Source organism: Argentina anserina, chromosome 3, assembly GCF_933775445.1.
Source record: "Argentina anserina chromosome 3, drPotAnse1.1, whole genome shotgun sequence".
Classification (NCBI taxonomy): Eukaryota; Viridiplantae; Streptophyta; class Magnoliopsida; order Rosales; family Rosaceae; genus Argentina; species Argentina anserina.
This window is the reverse complement of record NC_065874.1, coordinates 34,367,176-34,386,473: the sequence shown is the minus strand read 5'-3', so window position 1 is coordinate 34,386,473 and position 19,298 is coordinate 34,367,176. Positions and strand designations below refer to the sequence as shown.

General features: G+C 37.4%; 2 protein-coding genes across 4 annotated transcripts in view; both read left to right on the top strand.

Annotated features, from left to right (window-relative positions):
• Window positions 1–4,065: 4,065 nt before the first annotated feature.
• LOC126789332 (disease resistance protein Roq1-like) overlaps window positions 4,066–19,298 on the top strand; it is a 45,596-nt gene continuing 30,363 nt past the window's right edge. The window contains exons 1-5 of one of the 3 annotated variants that reach the window (XM_050515471.1): window positions 4,066–4,559; window positions 4,760–5,855; window positions 6,002–6,286; window positions 6,395–6,490; window positions 6,585–7,123. In XM_050515471.1, coding sequence (XP_050371428.1) covers window positions 4,066–4,559; window positions 4,760–5,855; window positions 6,002–6,286; window positions 6,395–6,490; window positions 6,585–7,123 — 2,510 coding nt within the window. Of the gene's footprint in view, window positions 4,560–4,759; window positions 5,856–6,001; window positions 6,287–6,394; window positions 6,491–6,584; window positions 7,174–19,298 lie in introns of all 3 variants that reach the window. The other 2 variants (XM_050515470.1, XM_050515473.1) reach the window with 2 other exon arrangements.
• LOC126789345 (uncharacterized) lies at window positions 7,182–9,237 on the top strand. Its single transcript, XM_050515486.1, has 3 exons — window positions 7,182–7,919; window positions 8,771–8,851; window positions 8,931–9,237. Exon 1 carries the CDS (start codon window positions 7,200–7,202, stop codon window positions 7,863–7,865), a length of 666 nt encoding a protein of 221 aa, XP_050371443.1. The 5' UTR covers window positions 7,182–7,199; the 3' UTR covers window positions 7,866–7,919; window positions 8,771–8,851; window positions 8,931–9,237.

Here is a 19,298-nt window from a genome sequence, read left to right as displayed (position 1 = left end):
AAATTGGGATTTACACGAACGGTTCACGTTCAACAGTTTTAATTCATTCATTGATTTAATCTAATTTCAATACCTTAACGATATCCGAATTAGATGAAATTTTGTATAGATGATCTTGAATATCATACCTAAATATTGAATCGCTTATGGTGAAAAAATTTGACCGAAAAAAGTGCCAAAATTGGAACTTCACTCTGTAATTTCAGAGTGAAGCTTCACTCTGGATAGGGACTGTATTGATGAATACTGACTACAGTTAAAGGTAACTGCTCTTACTGAACTCTGTATTAGGTTATGTACGTTGAGTGCTTTCACTGATTTGTATTCTCAGTGCATTTGTGTTGTCTCACTTCTGTATCTCAGGTCTTTGGATAAAGGTGGCCAAACGGTTTTAAAGAGGGCTTTGGGTTCTTGGTAGTTTGCTGCAATATGCACTTTCATATATTGAATGAGCCAGTTTTCAGATATGTACTTGAGTTCCTCTTTCTCTTTAAAGCCAAAGAGATTTTCCGGTCCTCTCAGCTCTTATATATCCTAGAAATTAAAAGTCACTTGGTTAGCAAATAGCAACTTGACATAAACTATTTGAGATGGTTGAGTGCTTGAGCTGCTATTTGTCTTAATTATGGAAGGTTTCTTACGGAGGCACAGATTCTTAAGGCCCTGAAAATTCGACTTTGTGAAAACAAAGAAATTGTGGACTGATATGATATTTGATATTCTCATAAAGAGGCTGGGATCTGGTGTTGACACTAATATATATGGGGTATATCTTTTATTGATCCTTGCTTTAAAATGGCCATATATTATATAAAAGTATAAACTCTGTAAGGTGTAATAATTAGCAAGCTTGTCATGCAAGAAATCTAACAAACTATGGATGGTAGCTTTCAGAGGTTCTATTCAACTGCTGCAAAGAAACACTGAGATAGTTTGATCAATTACCACCAATCTAGATGTATGTATAACAAGTGGTTTAGTAACTTTAGTTACAGTATCTTTACGAGCTTTCATTGTAACTTTGTTTCTTTGTACTAGGTATTGAACCTGATGCTTTTATTCGGCTAAAGAAGGGCTGATAATTTGATGAAGCCTGATGGTTATGATATATATGGCTCAAGACAGGGCGGTAACTGTTTCTTCTAGAGTTCTGCACTTGGTTAGTGAATTGGCTTTGAAAGTTGACCTATTTTGCATTCTCAGGTGGAATTTGTATTTCTGAGCAGTATTGAAGGTTGGGACATGCATCTACTTGAACTTGTGAAGCTGCTGCCTTTGAACAACATCTTATGATTGATGTAAAATACGATGTGAAGTTCTTACGGACACAATGAAATCTCTTTCGCCAATCAGGGGAATGGAGTATCCAATCTTTCATCTGAACATCACAAAATGACTGGTTTCTGGATGGATCAATGGTTCATGATGAGGCTTAAAAGGAACGGAAAAACCAACTGCAGGAACTGCTGTCTGGCTTCCCTGATACGGAAGAGGTGCTCTTTCCCTGATACTGATATAGTTTAGAGAAATCCAACATATTCCATGTTAATACTTCTGTCAGTTCTGTGGTCATATCACAATCAAATTTAGAGCGTGCTCATGTGACCTCATGGCTGTAAACTGGCTAAAATGAAAATAAAATGACAATTTGTGAACAGAAGCCTAAAATGATGTTGTCGATATTGTGACTCCTAGCTATCATAGCTTATTCTACAGTATACACGCATAGCAGTGATGATCATCATAACCATATCATGCATGACGCTCAAGTGCTCAACTACCTAACTTTACTAACATAAGCTTTAGCTTCTCGATAGCTAGCAAAGCAGGCCCAATTGAATCTTTTTCATTAATCCTACTGCACTTCATTCAAATCTCACCGTCCGGCGTCAGTTCATGTCGACAGACTGGTAAGGGGATATGAATCATCAATCATTCCACAAAGCTCGATTTTTTTTTTGCCTGGAAAATGGGGGTCCGGTTCAAAACTTGAAACTGAAGTTGGTACCAGTCTCATTGGAAAAAGCCCACTAAGAACTTGCGGGGTTCACGTAGTAATGCCACGCAGTTGGTGTAGTTAGTCGGTATATGCCTAATCCAGGCAAAGAGCATTGGAATGCTGTGAAGTGGTCTCAAAGGTACTTCCAAAATGAGTTTATGTTTTGGAAGTGGAGATCATGAACTGATTGGCTACACAAATGCAGATATAGTCGGAGATGTTGACTCGAGAAAGTCTACATCTGGATACCTGATTACATTTTTAGGTGGAACTGTCTCATGGAAATCAAAGCTACAAAATTGTGTTGCTTTGTCAACTACAAAAGCCGAGTTCATAGCAGCTACAGAAATCTGTAAAGAATTTTTGTGGATGAAGAAATTTCTACATGAATTGAGTCATAAGCAACAAAAGTTTGTTTTGCATTGTGATAGTCAAAGTGCAATTCATCTAAGTAAGAACTCGAGTTTTCACTCGAAGTCAAAGCACATTGATGTGAAGTATCACTGGATACGTGATGTGCTCGAAGCCAAGCAACTACAGCTCGAGAAGATTCACACAGATAATAACAATTCAGATATGATGACCAAGTCATTACTAACTGAGAAGTTTGAGTTTTGCAGAAACACGTCAGGAATGACGCATCCCTCCAACTAAGTCGGGAGGGGGAGATTGATGGGTCAGTCTCTCCTTAATTGGAGGTAGAGATTCATATGGTGGTTTGCTACATGAGAAAAGCATGTATTGTTGTAGCCTTGGTGACCCATTCAATTTATACAAGGCTAGGGTTGCTATTCATATAGCAAGGGGGTGTAGTTTAGTTTGAAAGAGAAGAAATAAACCTATAAACATCGGTGGGAGGTGACACCAATTTTTGAAGATGGAGGAGATATGAATTAATAAGCATGCAAGCATTGAACCATGAAATGAGGAAGACACTTGACTTTGCTTCCAATTGCATTTACGTGCATGAGTTGCATGACATGGTGCATGAATCCATTTGCCTATATAAAGGCATGAGAGATTGCAGCAAATATATCCCAAGGCAGAGATACAAACGTAGAGAGTTTTGTGTAGTAGTGTGATCCTCACTTAGAGAGATTGAGAGAAAGAGTCTCTCTATTAGTGAGAAGAAAATTGTGAGAGAGAGAGAGAGAGAGAGATGTTACCACTTTAGCTAGTCTAGAATGAGTTGTTTCTTATAATCTCATTATTTAGTATACTGGAAAAAAGTACTACTGCTACTCCGAGGACGTAAGCACATTTGAGAGAGGTGTTACCACTTTAATTAGTCTAGAGTGAGTTATTTGTTATAATCTCATTATTTAGTATATGGAATAAAGTACTACTGCTGCTTCGAGGATCTAAGCACATTTACCGAATCTCGTTAAATGTTGTGTCTTATTCTTTGTTGCTATTTCCTCTAATCACACTAGTAGTGGAAAAAGTCAAATCCTGGGATAATCATTGACCTTATATTAGGCAGCCCTACTTTCCCAACATGTTGCTGGGTTGTGGTTTAATTTTAGTAAATTTTTAGTTCACGGCATGTACATACGCAAAAAATTACATACAGATAAGATAGTGCGGTGGAAAACCTTGTCCTTACTAACCACAAGGACTGAGGTTTGAATCCTCATTTGGGCCTGGGTGGCCAGCCGGCGGTGGCCATTATCAGGCAAGTGTGTCTGGTATGTGGTGTTCGCTATCATGCCCCGTGACGATGCAGCGATTAGTCCGGCTCTTCTGGGATACCGTGCATGAGTGTGTGTTACCTAATCTAACTAAGGCTAACCCGCCAATCAAAAAAGATTGCATGTATATGCAAGTATCTAGGGCCTTCAATTGTAGACTTCTGAAGTCTTAATTCGCTGCTGTTCTGTAGGAACCATCCCCACAGCTCTCAGTCTCTCATCCCCGAAATAAAATAAGTTCAGTCGGCGGGGTCGTCTGAAACATTAGCTGGAACCCATTTTATCTATTACTATATACAATAGACCGGTCTTTCAGATCATATGCATCATGTTCCCATCATTTCGATATCCAGCTGATTTGCACTAATCAAACATATGGATTCAATCGCCTCTTCCTCTTCAACTACGATTCATCAGTCATGGACTTATGATGTCTTTCTGAGTTTCCGAGGTGATGATACCCGCAACAACTTTGTAGGCCATTTACACAGCAATCTCGTCCGAAAGGGATTCAAAACCTTCTTGGACGATGCTGGGCTCAGAAGAGGAGCGGATATATCATCCGAGCTGTACAAAGCAATTGAAGAGTCCAAAGTTTCAATCGTCGTTTTCTCTGAAAACTATGCTTTTTCCAAGTGGTGCTTGAATGAACTAAGTGCCATTCTCCGGTGTAAAGAGTCAAAGCAGCAAACGGTGTACCCTGTGTTTTATAAGGTGGATCCATCTGATGTACGGCACCAGACTGGTAGTTTCGGTAAGGCACTGGCTCTTCATGAATGCAAATTCAAGGATCGGTTGGATAAAGTTGTGAGATGGAGGGAAGCTCTTACAAAAGCTGCAAATCTTTCTGGGCTGCATTTCTCGGACGGGTACATACTCTTACTTGCATACTAGTTGTAGTTGTTTTCTTCTTTTATGCAATTGTTAGTTTACCGGTCTGATATTATATCTTGAAAGTAAGAAAATTTATAAGATGCTAAAATCTGTTAAAATCATCCAAGCCAAGCTCTCTTTTCCTTTTCAACTGTACATGTTAGTATGTGATTGAGTTTTATTTTCTTAATGGCAGTAATGAATCCAAGTTCATTGATGCAATCCTGGAAGAAGTGTCAGGAAAACTAGTAAACCGTACATATTTAAATGTGGCAAAGTACCCGGTTGGAATTGGATCTCGTGTAGAAGATGTGCTTAAACTTTTAGGTATTGGGGGAAATGGTGTTCAAATGGTAGGAATATGGGGAGTTGGAGGAATAGGCAAAACTACACTTGCTAAAGCAGTTTATAATTCAGTTGCTTATCAATTCGAAGGTAGTTTCTTTTTGGCGAATGTAAGAGAAGAGTCAATGAAATCTGGAGGCTTTGTCCATCTACAAAAGCTTATCTTTACTGAGGTTCTAGGTTGGAAACCTACTTATTCTAGTGTTGATCGAGGAATCGCATTGATGAAACTATTCATGAGCAATAGAAGAGTTCTGTTAATTCTTGATGATGTGAATCATTTGAGCCAATTAGACCATTTAGTGGGAAATCCTACTTGGTTTGGTTCAGGCAGTAGAATAATCATAACAACGAGAGATAAACATTGCTTAACTGGTTTTGATGCCAATGAAATATACAAGGTGGAGGAGTTAAGTCATCATGAAGCATTAGAGCTATTCAACTTTAATGCCTTCCAAGATCATAGACACGGGGAAGATTATGTTGAACTTGTCAAGAATGTCCTACATTATGCTCAAGGACTTCCATTAGCTTTAGAAGTTTTGGCTGCAAACTTACGTGGTAGGGATGCAAATCAATGGAAATATGCATTGGACAGTTATAGGAGTCTTCCCAAGCAAGAGATTGGAGAAGTTCTGAAAATAAGTTATCACGCACTAGAACATTCGATGAAAGAAGTTTTTCTTCACATTGCTTGTTTCTTCAAAGGCAAAAGCAAGCACTATGTAACAGATGTACTAAAAGCCTGCAATCTCAACCCTGACTATGCCATTGATTTACTTGAGGAAAAGGCCCTCATTGTTACTGAAGAAGATAGAATTCAAATGCATGACCTGCTAGAAGAAATGGGTCGAGAAATAGTTTTCCAAGAGTCACCAAAGGAGCCTGGTCAACGTAGCAGATTGTGGCGGTTTGAAGACGTGTATGACGTGTTTGTGAAAAACACAGTAAGTGATATATATATATATATATATATATATATCAAATATTTTGTTGTATAGTATGTTTAAAAAAAATTCATTGTGTGTCATCCTACGTTAATCTGAAAAACATTATCAACTTATTGTGTTAACATATTTTATTTATTTATTAGGGATCAGATAAAGTCCAAGGCATTGTGGTTACTAACTGGAATGACAGTGGAGAAAAGATATGCTTGAGTAGTGAAAGCTTCTCAACTTTGAAAAATCTTCAAGTCTTCATAATTCGTGGCAATATATTCACCGGAGATCATGTGAATTATCTTTCCAATGAACTGAGGGTCTTTGATTGGATTTACTGTCCATTATTGTCTTTTCCATCTAATTTTAATCCGAAGAAGCTAGTATTACTCAATATGCCTTCCAGCCAAATCTCACCTCTTGGAGAGGTAACAGAGGTATTTTGAAATGATAATGTGTTATATTCTAAAGAGCTTACTTTTCATTTTCTAAATGATACTTTTTTTAAACTCACCCTTATTTGTTTCAAAATTTTAATTCAACAGATAGTGCCTTGGAGTAGCAGATCACTTGTTTCTAAGATTCTATTTCAACTGAAAATGCCTTGGAGCGGTGAGTCACCAATGCGAAAGGGAGTAAAGGTAATTCAAATTATTTTAAGTGCGTAGTTGATTCTTCAAAACTTGCACATGGTTCGTCTAACTTTTTTTTTCTTTTTTTTTTCTTTCAACACAGAATCTGCAAAGTCTGAAATCTATCAATTTGTCACATTGTTATGGTCTGACAAAACTGCCCGACTTCTCTAGATTCCCAAATTTAGTGGATTTGAATCTAAGTGGCTGTAAAAAATTGGTCGAAGTTGATCCTTCCATTGGATATTTAAAGAATATCGTGAGTTTGAAGCTTGGGTTCTGTGAGAAACTTCAGAAGTTCGAGGTTGTGGAAGAAATGAAATCCTTAAAATGTCTGGATTTACGGGGGACTGCCATCAGAGAAATTTCTTCATCAATTCGATATCTCGTTAGTCTTGAAATGTTGACTTTGCGCCAATGCGCAAAACTCACAAACGTGTCAAGCAGCATTTTTGAGCTGCGGCATCTGCGGCATCTTGATCTGTACTGGTGCGACAGTCTAGTTACATTTCCAACCCAATCAGGATCCTCAACTAGTTTACAGGGCAAGTACTATGTTCCTCTATCTGTCTCTCTGGACAGTTGCACGTCTCTCGAAGAAATTTCGGACTTTCCACGAGAAATAGATTATGTGAATTTAAGGTGCTGTCGTGCATTGAAAAAAATTCCAGATCTGTCCAAGTTTTTGGAAGGTAAAGAGTCAAAGAGGATTTGTCGTATGAACTTGTATGACTGCAACGTACTGTGTAACAATCTGGCTCAGACGAAGAAAAATCATTCACAGGATGATTCAGTGGAAACGGCTCTACTGTCTGTCTTTCTCTCATGTCATCAGCAATCTGAAATTGAGGTTTTATATCCCGCCAAAAGTGGAGTTCCAGACTGGTTCTCCTGGCGTGCTGAAAGTAGGGTTCCAGAGCCGTTTTCCTCAGATGACGATGTCAGTGAGGAAGAAGTACTGCCAGTATACAAGTTAAACTTTAAATTCTGTGAAAATATTAACTGGGAGAACAAAGGATTGGCTTTCTGTGCTCATAGTTCTGATACATTTAAGGGACCATATATCAAATTCTGTGCTATTGACATTAATGGGGTATGCATTGCAAAACGATCGGGGAAGCCAGAAGAGCATCCGTGGAGGTTGTCAAAAGGTCATCTGTGGTTGTACTATATTCCATTCCATACAATTATAAGACGGCTCGGTGAGAGTGGTTTGCCGCCACCTTCCACCTGTCTGGTCAAGTTTGAGTTCAAAGTTATTGGGTACGGGAGAGGAACTTTCGGGGTTCACGTAGTAATGCCAGAAGACGAGGATGGCGTAATTATCCATCAAGTTGATAATGCAGACTGCTCCTCTGAAGGTGATGATGGAATGATGGCGTAATCTTGTTTTACTGATCCTCAGCATGCAGGAGCATCTTTCCCATTCACCAAATCGGTACGCAACTTGCTTATATTACTTGAGATGTTTATCAGCATATAGTTTAGGCTTTAGATACGTGCTGTCTACTTGAACAATAATCCTTAAACTTGGAGTTTTTATAGCTTTCCATCTTGTTTTCGCCCCTCATGTTTCCTACCATGCATTCATCATTATTTATCATTGTAGCTTTTTTTTTGTTTTCCATTTTTCCTTTGGAAGAAGGAAGAAACTCTCATGCTGAGATGGTCTTACATACAAAGAGAGTTGAGAGAACTTAAGATTGAGATAGACATTGCTTTGATGTTGCCACTGCTAATTGAGATTTGTTTTAGTTTTGGTTTTTTGAAGAGGATTGGTATTGTCAGTAGGACCTTTGTTCAAGTATTCTTTGATCATGCTAATGTAGTAGTCTACATTTTCTCTGCAACATGTATAGTTGAAGGTGCAGAATAAGTTAAAATCAATTTCAAGTGCTTTTAACGAGAACTTCGATTTGTGGAGCTTTGTTGAAATAGCTACATCCATATGTCAATTCAGTCAGCTATCAGTAGAATATTTTCAGTCTCTATATACTTCTTGTATCCTGTATTACTCATGCATGCAATGTAAACAGGGGATGTCTACTCATTCTGGCTCATGAGTTCTTATGTTATTTGACATTAAAATGTTTTGCACCCTGTGGTGTGTTCATTTCTTACTGGTTGTCTAACTTCCAACAAAGAAACACTTTTATGTTGTAAATAGAGTACTCATTCTGTATTACAGAACCCCTATTCTGGATGCATATGACAAGTTGTTGAATTAGTATACTATCTATCTTTTTCTCTTTCCTAAGTAACACTTATTTTCTTTTTTGTGTTTACTAGATACAATCCGATGCTCTGTTGGTCGTCTTAAAGAGACTTGGAAAACTTGAGGTTGAGGGCTAAAGATAGTTCTGAAAACAGGTAATATATTGTTTCTTCTGAAGGTCTGTATTCATTTGGTTAATTGAAATTGACAATGGACGGTCTGTTGTATTCTCAGGCGGATGCGTATCTGCAAGCATGATTGAAGGTTGGAAAACATGTGTTTGAACTTGTGAAGCTGAAGTGCACACATCAACAATCGAATCTCAGCATCGCAGCATTCACTAATATGGGCAATGAAGACCAATTTTTTGAACATCATTCGATTGACTTGACTGGTTTCTGGGTGGGTGGTCATCCTTCAATTATGAATGCCAAATCTGGCCTCTGGAAGACCTTTGGGGTTTTGATATATTGCAATTGCAGCACTGTTACATTTCTGGTTTTCCACTTCACTAAAAATCTTGGTAATGTCTGCTACATAAGGTCTGCTCATTGTATTACTCCCCAAAAAAATTCTGTTTCTAATCTCATGTAGTGGTCATCAAACCTCAAGGTTGTATTTGAATATAACTTCTATGCAACCCATGCTACTACATTCGATAGAACAATTTGTATTCGAGTCCTAGTCCACACCCGACTTGGAATTGAGTTCATCAAAGGTTGAAGCTGGAGCTGGCAGGACCGAGATTAAACAATTACATTGTTAAATACGAATCCTTTAATATTGCCGTAGATTAAACCCCAATTTGCAAATTGCAGAAGTTGCATTTCCCAAAAATAAATAAAAAAACAGACTTTAATCTTCTGTAAGGTGTTTAGTTAGGGCTGGCGGTTCAATGGCTTCAATCTTCTGTCATGTCACAACTTGCATCGAAAGCAAGTTGTGTGGTGCCCAATTTTGAAATTAATAGGGTGTTAGAGTTTTGATTCGATCCCTCACTTTGGAGCCTCCATTATTCTATTAATCAAGAATGGCATCCCAATTTGGAGCCTCTTCTTCTTCCTCTTCTGCTCCCACTCAGTCATGGACATATCATGTTTTTCTGAGTTTTCGAGGTAAGGACACCCGCAACACTTTCACGGGCCATTTGCACAGTAATTTGTTACAGAAGGGAATTCGTACTTTCATAGATTATGGCCTTACAAGAGGAGAATTCTTCTCAAGTGCTTTTCTGAAAGCAATTGAAGAGTCCAAGATTTCTGTCATTGTGTTCTCTAAAAATTATGCTTCCTCAAAATGGTGTCTTGAAGAACTGGTCAAGATCATGCAGTGTAATGAATCGAAGCAACAGATTGTGCACCCTATTTTTTACAAGGTAGATCCATCAGATGTACGGAAGCAAACTGGTAGTTTTGGTGAGGCACTTGCTCGCCATGATGATTTGGAGAAGGTGGCAAAATGGAAGAGAGCTCTTACGAAAGCGGGAAATCTTTCTGGGTGGTCTTTCTCACAAGGAGAATAAGTCTTCTTCTAAACTTTCATAGTAGGCCTTCAGGCCATGTTTGGTTCATGGAATGGAAAGAAAAGGAAACCAAGTCTTGGGATTTTCCATACGCATAGGAATTTGCAACTCCCAATGATTATTCATTCGTGTTTGCCTGTTTGGTAAGGCCTTGAAAATTTGATTTGGCTAATTTGAACAGTAGTAATTTGGTATAAAAAAATTATATTTATTTATTGCAAGAATTTGGTGGGAAACTCTTTCCATTGGGTGGGTGGAAACACTTTTCCTCACATTTTTCTTATTTTTTGGAACTATTTTCCCTTCCAACTACTTTCTATTTGTTTTCAAACAATGGAAAATAATCACTTTCCTTTCACAAGGTTAAGAATCCTTGAAACAAACGTGGCATTTTTTTCGCATGCATGATACTGATCGATGATAGTTGCTCTCTCTATTATACAGACTACCTTCTATACTTGAGATTGTTATTCATGTTTAAAGGAAAATGATTATTATGTGGACGTAGAATCTATGGTTATTCTTTGTTTTTATTATTTTTGGGACATATATCTGCCACTGTTGCATTTAATTTTTTGTTTTCTTTTAAATTGACAGGGATGAATCTGATTTCATAAAATTGTTGAAGAGGTTTCAGAACAACAAGTATCAAATCTTACAAATTTAAATGCAGAAAAACACTTGGTTGGAATAGTCTCGTTTATAAAATATGGAAAAGCTTTTATGTGTTGGAGAAAGTGACGTGTGGTTGGTAGGGGTATGGGGCATTGGTGGATTAGATAAAACAACAATTGCAAAGGCTGTGCATAGTTCAATTTCCCATAAATTTGAAGGTAGTTGTATTCTGGAAAATGTTAGAGAAAGGTCATTGAAAAATGGAAGGCAAGCAGAACTACAAGAGTTGCTTCTTTCAAAGACTCTAGGGTTGAAAGAATTAAAGATAACTAGTCTTGATGAAGGAAGCGATATGATAAAAGAATTAAAGATAACTAGTCATAAGAGAGTTTTGTTAATTCTCGATGATGTGAATGATCTGGATCAGCTAAAAAGTTTAGTTGGAGAGTCTAATTGGTTTGGTCCTGGTAGTAGAATTATTATAACAACACGGGATCGAGATTTGCTACGATGACATGATGTTAGTCGTATATACCAAGTGGAGAAATTAAGTCATCTAGAAGCGTTGGAGCTCTTCAACATTAATGCATTCAAAGAAAAAGAACATATGAGTGAGTACGCTGAACACATATATAGGGTAATACCTACATAGTATGGAAACTTGCCTTGACGACCGATTCTCACTTCGGAAGCGGAAGCGCGGGGAAGCGTGATTCCAGAAAAGGAGAGTTTGGGAGCGCGGCGGAAGCGTTGGCTTCCAAACTGGAAGCGCGGTGAAAGCGTTATCTTCCTAATTGGAAGCGCGGCGGAAGCGTTGGTTTCCAAATTGGAAGCGCGATTCATTCTCTTCCTCTATTTCATCAATCAATGTCTTGAGTCTCTTCTTGTCGTCTCATCTTCTTTCAATTTCTTCAAACGGTTAAAGATGAATAACATCAATTGATCTAATGTGTCAGAGAAAAGAGAAAGAGCTGGGGAGAGATATGAAGAAAATCTTGACGAGACAAAGAAGACGAACCTTTTTTTATTCAATTTTCATCTAGTGACGTCTCTTTGACTTGCACATGACGAATACATTCACACTATATTGGACCTTCTTTTGTTTGAATTTTGAAAGGAAGCTTTAATATTGCTATAACTAAGGATAATCATGGTTTAGAAAAGAAGTTATTAATAGTTATCAAGTTATTTTAAAACTGGATAAAATAATTAAAAATAAAAGATAAAAATAGTATATAATATATATTTATTATTCTAACGCTTCTAAAACGCACACGCTTCCTTAATTTTTGAAAAACAATCGCTTCCGCGTTTTCAAACGCTTCGCTTCCACGTACCCGCACCTGATTCCATGTATCCTAGTGTAATACGCTATGCTGAAGGACTACCTCTAGTTTTGGAGGTTTTGGGGTCATGTCTACATGGTAAAAGTATAGATACATGGAAAGATGCATTGGAGTACTACAAAAAAATATCCTAAACTTCAACAGTTTCTCAAATTAAGTTATGATGCACTTGAACCGTTGGTGAAGGAAGTTTTTCTTCACATCGCATGTTTCTTCAGTGGAGTTAATAAGGACATTTTGATGAAGATATTAGAAGGATGTGATCTACCTAAGCACGGGATTGAAGTCCTCGTAGAAAAGGCCCTCATATGTATTACAGAAGCAAATGAAATTTGGATACATGACCTGCTACAAGAAATGGGCAGAGAAATAGTTTGTCAAGAGTCGTCAGAGCCAGGAGAACGTAGTAGATTATGGCGGTATGAAGATTTTACCACGTTTTTGTGAACAACACTGTAAGTGATAAGTGGTTTATTCAAGACCAACACATTATGACAATTATTCTATATTTAGAAAGTTATGATTATTGCACTCACAATTTGTTTTTTTTTTGTTTTTAGTATTGAAAAAGTCACCTAGTTTGGCACCCACTTTTGAGCTTCCAAATAGATTGTGTTTAATTTCTAGGAGAAATTTACAACTTACTCTTTGTAAATGGGAGGTTGTGTGAGTTCCACCCACGATTGTATCATTTGGGTTTTTTTATTTGATTTAAAAAAAAAATTCCCTGACAGCCATGCCTACCTCCAGTTTTTTTTCCCTATAGTTTTGTTCATTTCTCAACCCAATATCATCCCGGTCTTTGGTGGATGCATAAGAAGTCAAATAATACAAAACCGAAGATGCTTCAATATTAAACACTTGCATCATTTTTTAAAACGTCATTATATTAAGGAAATATTAGCCTTAATTTAGGGAGATAACATGATATTTCATGATTAATTTTCGAGAATAGAGAAATATAAGAACTTTAATGAGAAGGTGAATGGATGATGTAATGAGTAGGAGTGTGTACAGTATTAAGCAGGTAGAAGTGTGTACTTTCTTTCTAACCAATTAAAAGTGTCTATATGTGATAAAGAAGATTATTTTATCTTCTTTTGCATAGCAGGGTACCGGCAAAGTTAAAGGGATCATTGTTGAGAAGAAGCTCTCACATTTTCAACGAATACTGATGAACAGAGAAAGCTTCTTAAACTTAGCCGGTCTTCAAATTCTTTTAATTGGTGATCATATATTTGAGATTATCTCCCTAATGGATTGATTTTCCTTGGTTGGGTGCATTGTCTACTACGGTATTTTCCATCAAGTTTTTATCCCAAGAAACTTGTTGGACTGGAGAGTGGAGATAGCATTCATCCCGCTAATGTCCTTATCCCCATTGAGGATACTTAAGGTATATTACTATACTATTATCAAAATGAGTTTTTATCTCTTACTTCAAGTCTAGATCCTCCAATTGATGGATACAAATTTTATACTATATAATATTCTACAGTAAATTCATTCATGTAATTTTTGAGTTTATTCATAGTTTAATATTTAAATTCAATTGACTGTTTCTTTTTTTCTTATTGGTTTCAGAAGGTAGATGTAACGCGTGAAATGCCTTGGATTTGCACGTCACCATTGGGAGAGGGATCACAGGTAATCTAACTAAACTACCCAACAAAGAAATTTTCTTTTTCTAATTTGAGCTAAGTGGAGTAAGCTAATATTGATTACCCAACAAATAATCTTAAACATCATACGTATATTCTTCTTCTTCTTGTTCCTACAGATTATATAGAAGTTGAGAATTCTCTATTTGAAACGTTGCAATGCTGTCACAACGTTTTGCGACTCTAGATTTCCGAACTTAGAAGAGTTGGTAATAAACGACAGTAGCAGATTCACGAAGATTAAAATTGCGGGAAAGATGAAATCCTTAAAAAAGCTGGATCTAAGCACTACTGTAATCAAAGAATTGCCTTCATCAGCAATCCGACCTCTCATAAATCTGGTAGAGTTAAATTTATCAGGTTGCAAGAAACTTGAACATGTGGCGAGCAACATTTTTGAGTTGTAACACCTAGAGGTTATTGATCTGTCTGAGTGTGGTAAGCTGGTAACATTTCCAACAAAGACAGAGCCTTCAACTGAATTTACCAGATTACAGGACAAGCAGTTTGCTCCGTTATCCGTCAATATTGAGGCAGTGCTTTGATCTTGAAGAAATTGGAGAATTTCGACGAGAAATATATGGCCTAGATGTGTACAGATGCCTAACATTGAAAAGAATTGGAAAGCTGTCAAACATTTTGGAAGGTAAAGACTCAAGAATGATTCCTCGGATGGACTTGATTCTTTGCCGCCCTCTGTACCACAATCTGGTAAGTGAGATGGAAAAGATGAAAAAGGACTTACCTGGGGTGACGGCTCCGTTTTCTCTGTTTTTCTCTTGGCGGCAATCTGAGTATCAGGTCTTCTTAAGGGGTCCAAAGATTCCGGAGTGGTTCACCTGCTGGAAGGAAGGGGTGAATTGTATTATTTCCACCTGCTACATGCATTTAAATTTCGAAGAACTTCCTGGAAATTCCAAATGGGAGGACAAAGGATTGGCTTTCTGTGCAAGTGTTAGTGAGGGTAATCTTATGGGTACCCTCAGAGTCTACATTGATGGCGTACCCATCACTGAAGCATTCCACGAATCGGGATACGGGGAGTTTTTGTGGTTGTACTATATGCCATTTGCTAGTATTATAAAGCTGCTGAGTGAGTGGGTTACCGCCGCCTTCCATCAGTAAAGTTAAGCTTGAATCTCGGCGAGGATGCTTAAAAAGCATGGGGGTACATGTAGTAATGCCGGAAAATGAAGACCCATTTGTAAATGGGGTTCTCCCTCAGGGGACTGACATAAGTCGGTATATTTACCGTGAACCAGTAAGTTGTTAATATATGTATGCCATCGTTCTTATGATTTTCTCAGGAAAAGCACATATGTACTTGCATTTTACACACTTCTGCGTATTCTGATTTAGGATTTATGTCACTGTGATGCTAGAATTATTACTACCTTGCTGTTTCCCATAATTGCATTCATTCTGTAGAACTTTGACTGTTTGTTTTGCTGACGTTCATTAAATTGACTTGGTTGGGAATGGCAACCATTCTATCCACTTTTTCTATACACAATCTCTTTTGATGAAAATTAGTTGTCTAACAATCTCATCATTATTTTCTGCAGTTCTATGACAGTGAGGACGAGGCTAGTGATTCCTCCACAGAGGAACGACTACTTGGAAAAATATCACTACACTAATCTGATACAATGGATGATGAAGATGATCTAAATCTGATGCAAGGTACCTGTTTTACTTGCCATTGATATTTTGCAACAGTTGGAGTTCTATTATCTAATAATCCTGGCCATATTACAATTTTGATGTAGGATTGCATAAAAGTTGAGAAAGCAGATCAAATCTGTCCTATGCTCCAACAGAGGAACAGATTTGGGGCTGACATAACATGATCCAAGTATTCTGTTAAAACTCACCATATGGTGAGAATCTAATAATGAATTTTCTCTTTGCGTATTTTATTATTTATTTGTTGTTGTATGAACTAATATATAGCCATTATAGGATGTTACTCATTTTATGTTTTAGTTGGTTTTAACCATTAGAGATCAAGTTGTGTTGCTATTATCTGATTATGGCTGTGTTATTGAATTGTTATCTTTACGTAAGGTAGTACAGATAAAGGGGAAAATAAAGCATGGTGAAAACAAAGGAGATCTGTGTATCCTGAATTCCTGATGCTTTATATGGAAGAAGGTGATCTGAGAATTTGGTGAAGCTTCATGGTCAGTGATTGGCACTGAAAGTGGACATCTTTTTTGTATTCTCAGAAGGAATTTGTATCTCTGAGCATGATTGAAGCTTGGTCAACTTGTGTTCGAAATTGTGAAGTTGCTTTGAACAATATTTCATAATTGATGTAAATTTCAAAGCAAGTTCATACAAACGTACATAACCATAACCAGGGGAATGAAGAGTTAAATCTTTTATCTTTACGTCACGGAATGACTGGTGGTATATCTGGCTTTGCTGACCTGAAAAGGACCTTTTTTTAGGCTTTGAGAAAATACCAATTGCAGTCACTGGCTCACTCACTGCTGTATATTTGGCTCCACTGATACAGAAGATGTACTTTGATAGATTCACCATACAATCTTATTTAGTGCGTGTTCATGTATCCTCATCACCTCATGGTTGTAAACTAAATGTATAGCCAATGCTAGTAAATTTTAAATGACAAACTTTAACTAGAATGATCGAAATGAAGCTTCTTATTAGTACTCAATACTCGGCCAGCAAAAGCAGCGGATGATCGAAATGAATTTTTGAATCACCCTCAAAGAATGTCCTAGAGCTACTCTCAAATTGTGAAGAATTTTAGTTGAAATTAATTTAGATGTTGAAGATGTTAGCTTATATCTTCTTCTTCCTTTTCTTCTTCTTCTTACTTTCACACAAAGATTATCTTTTGATTACCACTACAAAGTACAAATATAAAACACCAATTTGCAGAGCACAGGTGAAATTATAAACGTGGTCATGTAATGTTTCTCAAGAACGAATCTTTAGAATATTTTACTCCTTACGAGTACTTTCAAAACCCTCGAAAACCACCACTTAGTGCTAACCAAAAACTTCACATTAATTAATCGCGTGATCCCCAAGGCCTAATTATATATATAACAGTGGGGTGAGTTCTGGCATTCAGTTTGTGAGCCTCATTCTGTAGCTTTAGTCATCCTTACACCCATGGCCGCTCAATTTGGAGCTTCTTCCTCTTTCTCTTCCTCCTCTGCTCCCACTCAGTCATGGACGTATCATGTCTTTCTGAGTTTTAGAGGAGAGGATACCCGCAACACCATCACAGGCCATCTGCACAGCCATTTGGTTCAGAAGGGAATCAAAACCTTCATAGATAATGGCCTTCAAAGAGGAGAAGATATATCATGCTCTCTTTTTAAAGCAATTGAAGAGTCCAAAATCTCTGTCATCGTGTTCTCTGAAAATTATGCTTCCTCAAAGTGGTGTCTAGAAGAACTCGTGAAGATCATGCACTGCAATGAATCGAAGCAACAGATCGTATACCCTGTGTTTTACAAGGTAGATCCATCAGATGTACGGAAGCAAAAGGGTAGTTTTGGTGAGGCACTTGCTCGCCATGATGATTTGGAGAAGGTGGCAAGATGGAAGAGAGCTCTTACAAAAGCAGGAAATCTTTCTGGCTGGCATTTCTCACACGGAGGGTAAGTTTTCTGCATTACTTCTGTTGGCACCCCTACTAGCACAGAGCTAGTATGACATGCCACCGAGCATAAGCATCACTCTCTAGGCAGATCTACAAGTCACTATGTGGCTCAACCATGATATTCATAGCGTACCTCGTCATACAAGCTTTCCAATAATAGTCAGAACTCATCAAGACACCACCGGGAAGTCACCTTTTCGACCTCATTAAGATGACTCCATAGTAAGGCTAGAGGGGCACTTGTCCCACATTGAAGAATATGTAAATGAGAGGGGTTCCCTCACTTATAAAAGGAACCCATCATCCCACTTAGAGGGGGATCACTACTTGTATAACCCAAGGCTATTTGCTTATACTAGTGGATTCAAGTGGACGTAGCCTACCCCAAGAGAGGGAGGTGAACCACTATACTTCTTGTGTCAAACTAACACTCATTAATAGCTAACCGTGTGATCAGCCACCCATCTGGTAATCACTACGTTAACAACTTCCATAGTAATTAGACTGTGATATTAATTTTTCTCGATCTTTTAGTTTGCTCATACTGTATAACCTCTCTTTACTATATATAGAGCCTTTTTTCTAGTTTAGATTGTAATTCATGTTTTGTGGACATAGAATCTATGGTTCTTTTTTGTTTTTGTTTTTTTTTTATCGTTTGATTTTTGGGGGATATATTTGCTATATTTGCATTTATATTTTATATTCTTTTACATTGGCAGGCATGAATCTGAATTCATCCGTAAAGTTGTTGATGAGATTTCACAACAAGTATCAAATCTTATATGTTTATATAGAGACAAATACTTAGTTGGAATTGAGTCTCGTTTAGAAAATATGGAGAAGCTTTTATGTGTGGGAGATAGTGATGTGCGGATGGTAGGGGTATGGGGTATTGGTGGATTAGGAAAAACAACAATTGCAAAGGCTGTTTATAACTTGATTGCCCATAAATTTGAAGGCAGTTGTTTTTTGGAAAATGTTAGAGAAAAATCATTGAAACATGGAGGCTTAGAAAAACTACAAAAGTCTCTTCTTTTTAAGACTCTTGGGTTGAAAGAATTGCAAATAGACAGTCTTGATGAAGGAAGTATGATAAAAGAAAGGTTGAATCATAAGAGAGTTCTGTTAATTCTTGATGATGTGAATGATTTGGCCCAGTTAAAAAGCTTAGTCGGAAAGCCTAATTGGTTTGGTTCTGGCAGTAGAATAATCATAACAACACGAGATCAAGATTTACTACGACAACATGATGTTGATGGAATATACCAAGTGGAGAAATTAAGTCATCTTGAAGCTTTGGAGCTCTTCAACCATAATGTATTAAGAAAAAATGAACATATGAGTGATTACACTGAAGACATAGATAGTGTGATAAGCTATTCGGAGGGGCTACCTCTAGTTTTGGAAGTTTTGGGATCGTATCTACATGGTAGAAGTACAGATATGTGGAAAGATGCTTTTGAGTGTTACAAAAGAGATCCTAAACGCCAACAATTTCTCAAATTAAGTTATGATGCACTTGAACCTCTGATAAAGGAAGTATTTCTTCATATCGCATGTTTCTTTAAAGGTGTAAATAAGAATCATGTGATGAACATATTAGAAGGTTGTGACCTTCCTAAACACAGCATTGAAGTACTCGTAGAAAAGGCCCTCATAAGCATTACAGAAGCAAATGATATTTGGATGCATGACGTGCTAGAAGAGATGGGCAAAGAAATAGTTTGTCAAGAGTCATTGGACCCGGGAGAACGTAGCAGACTGTGGCTCTACGAAGACGTGTATCAAGTTTTTGCAGACAATACTGTAAGT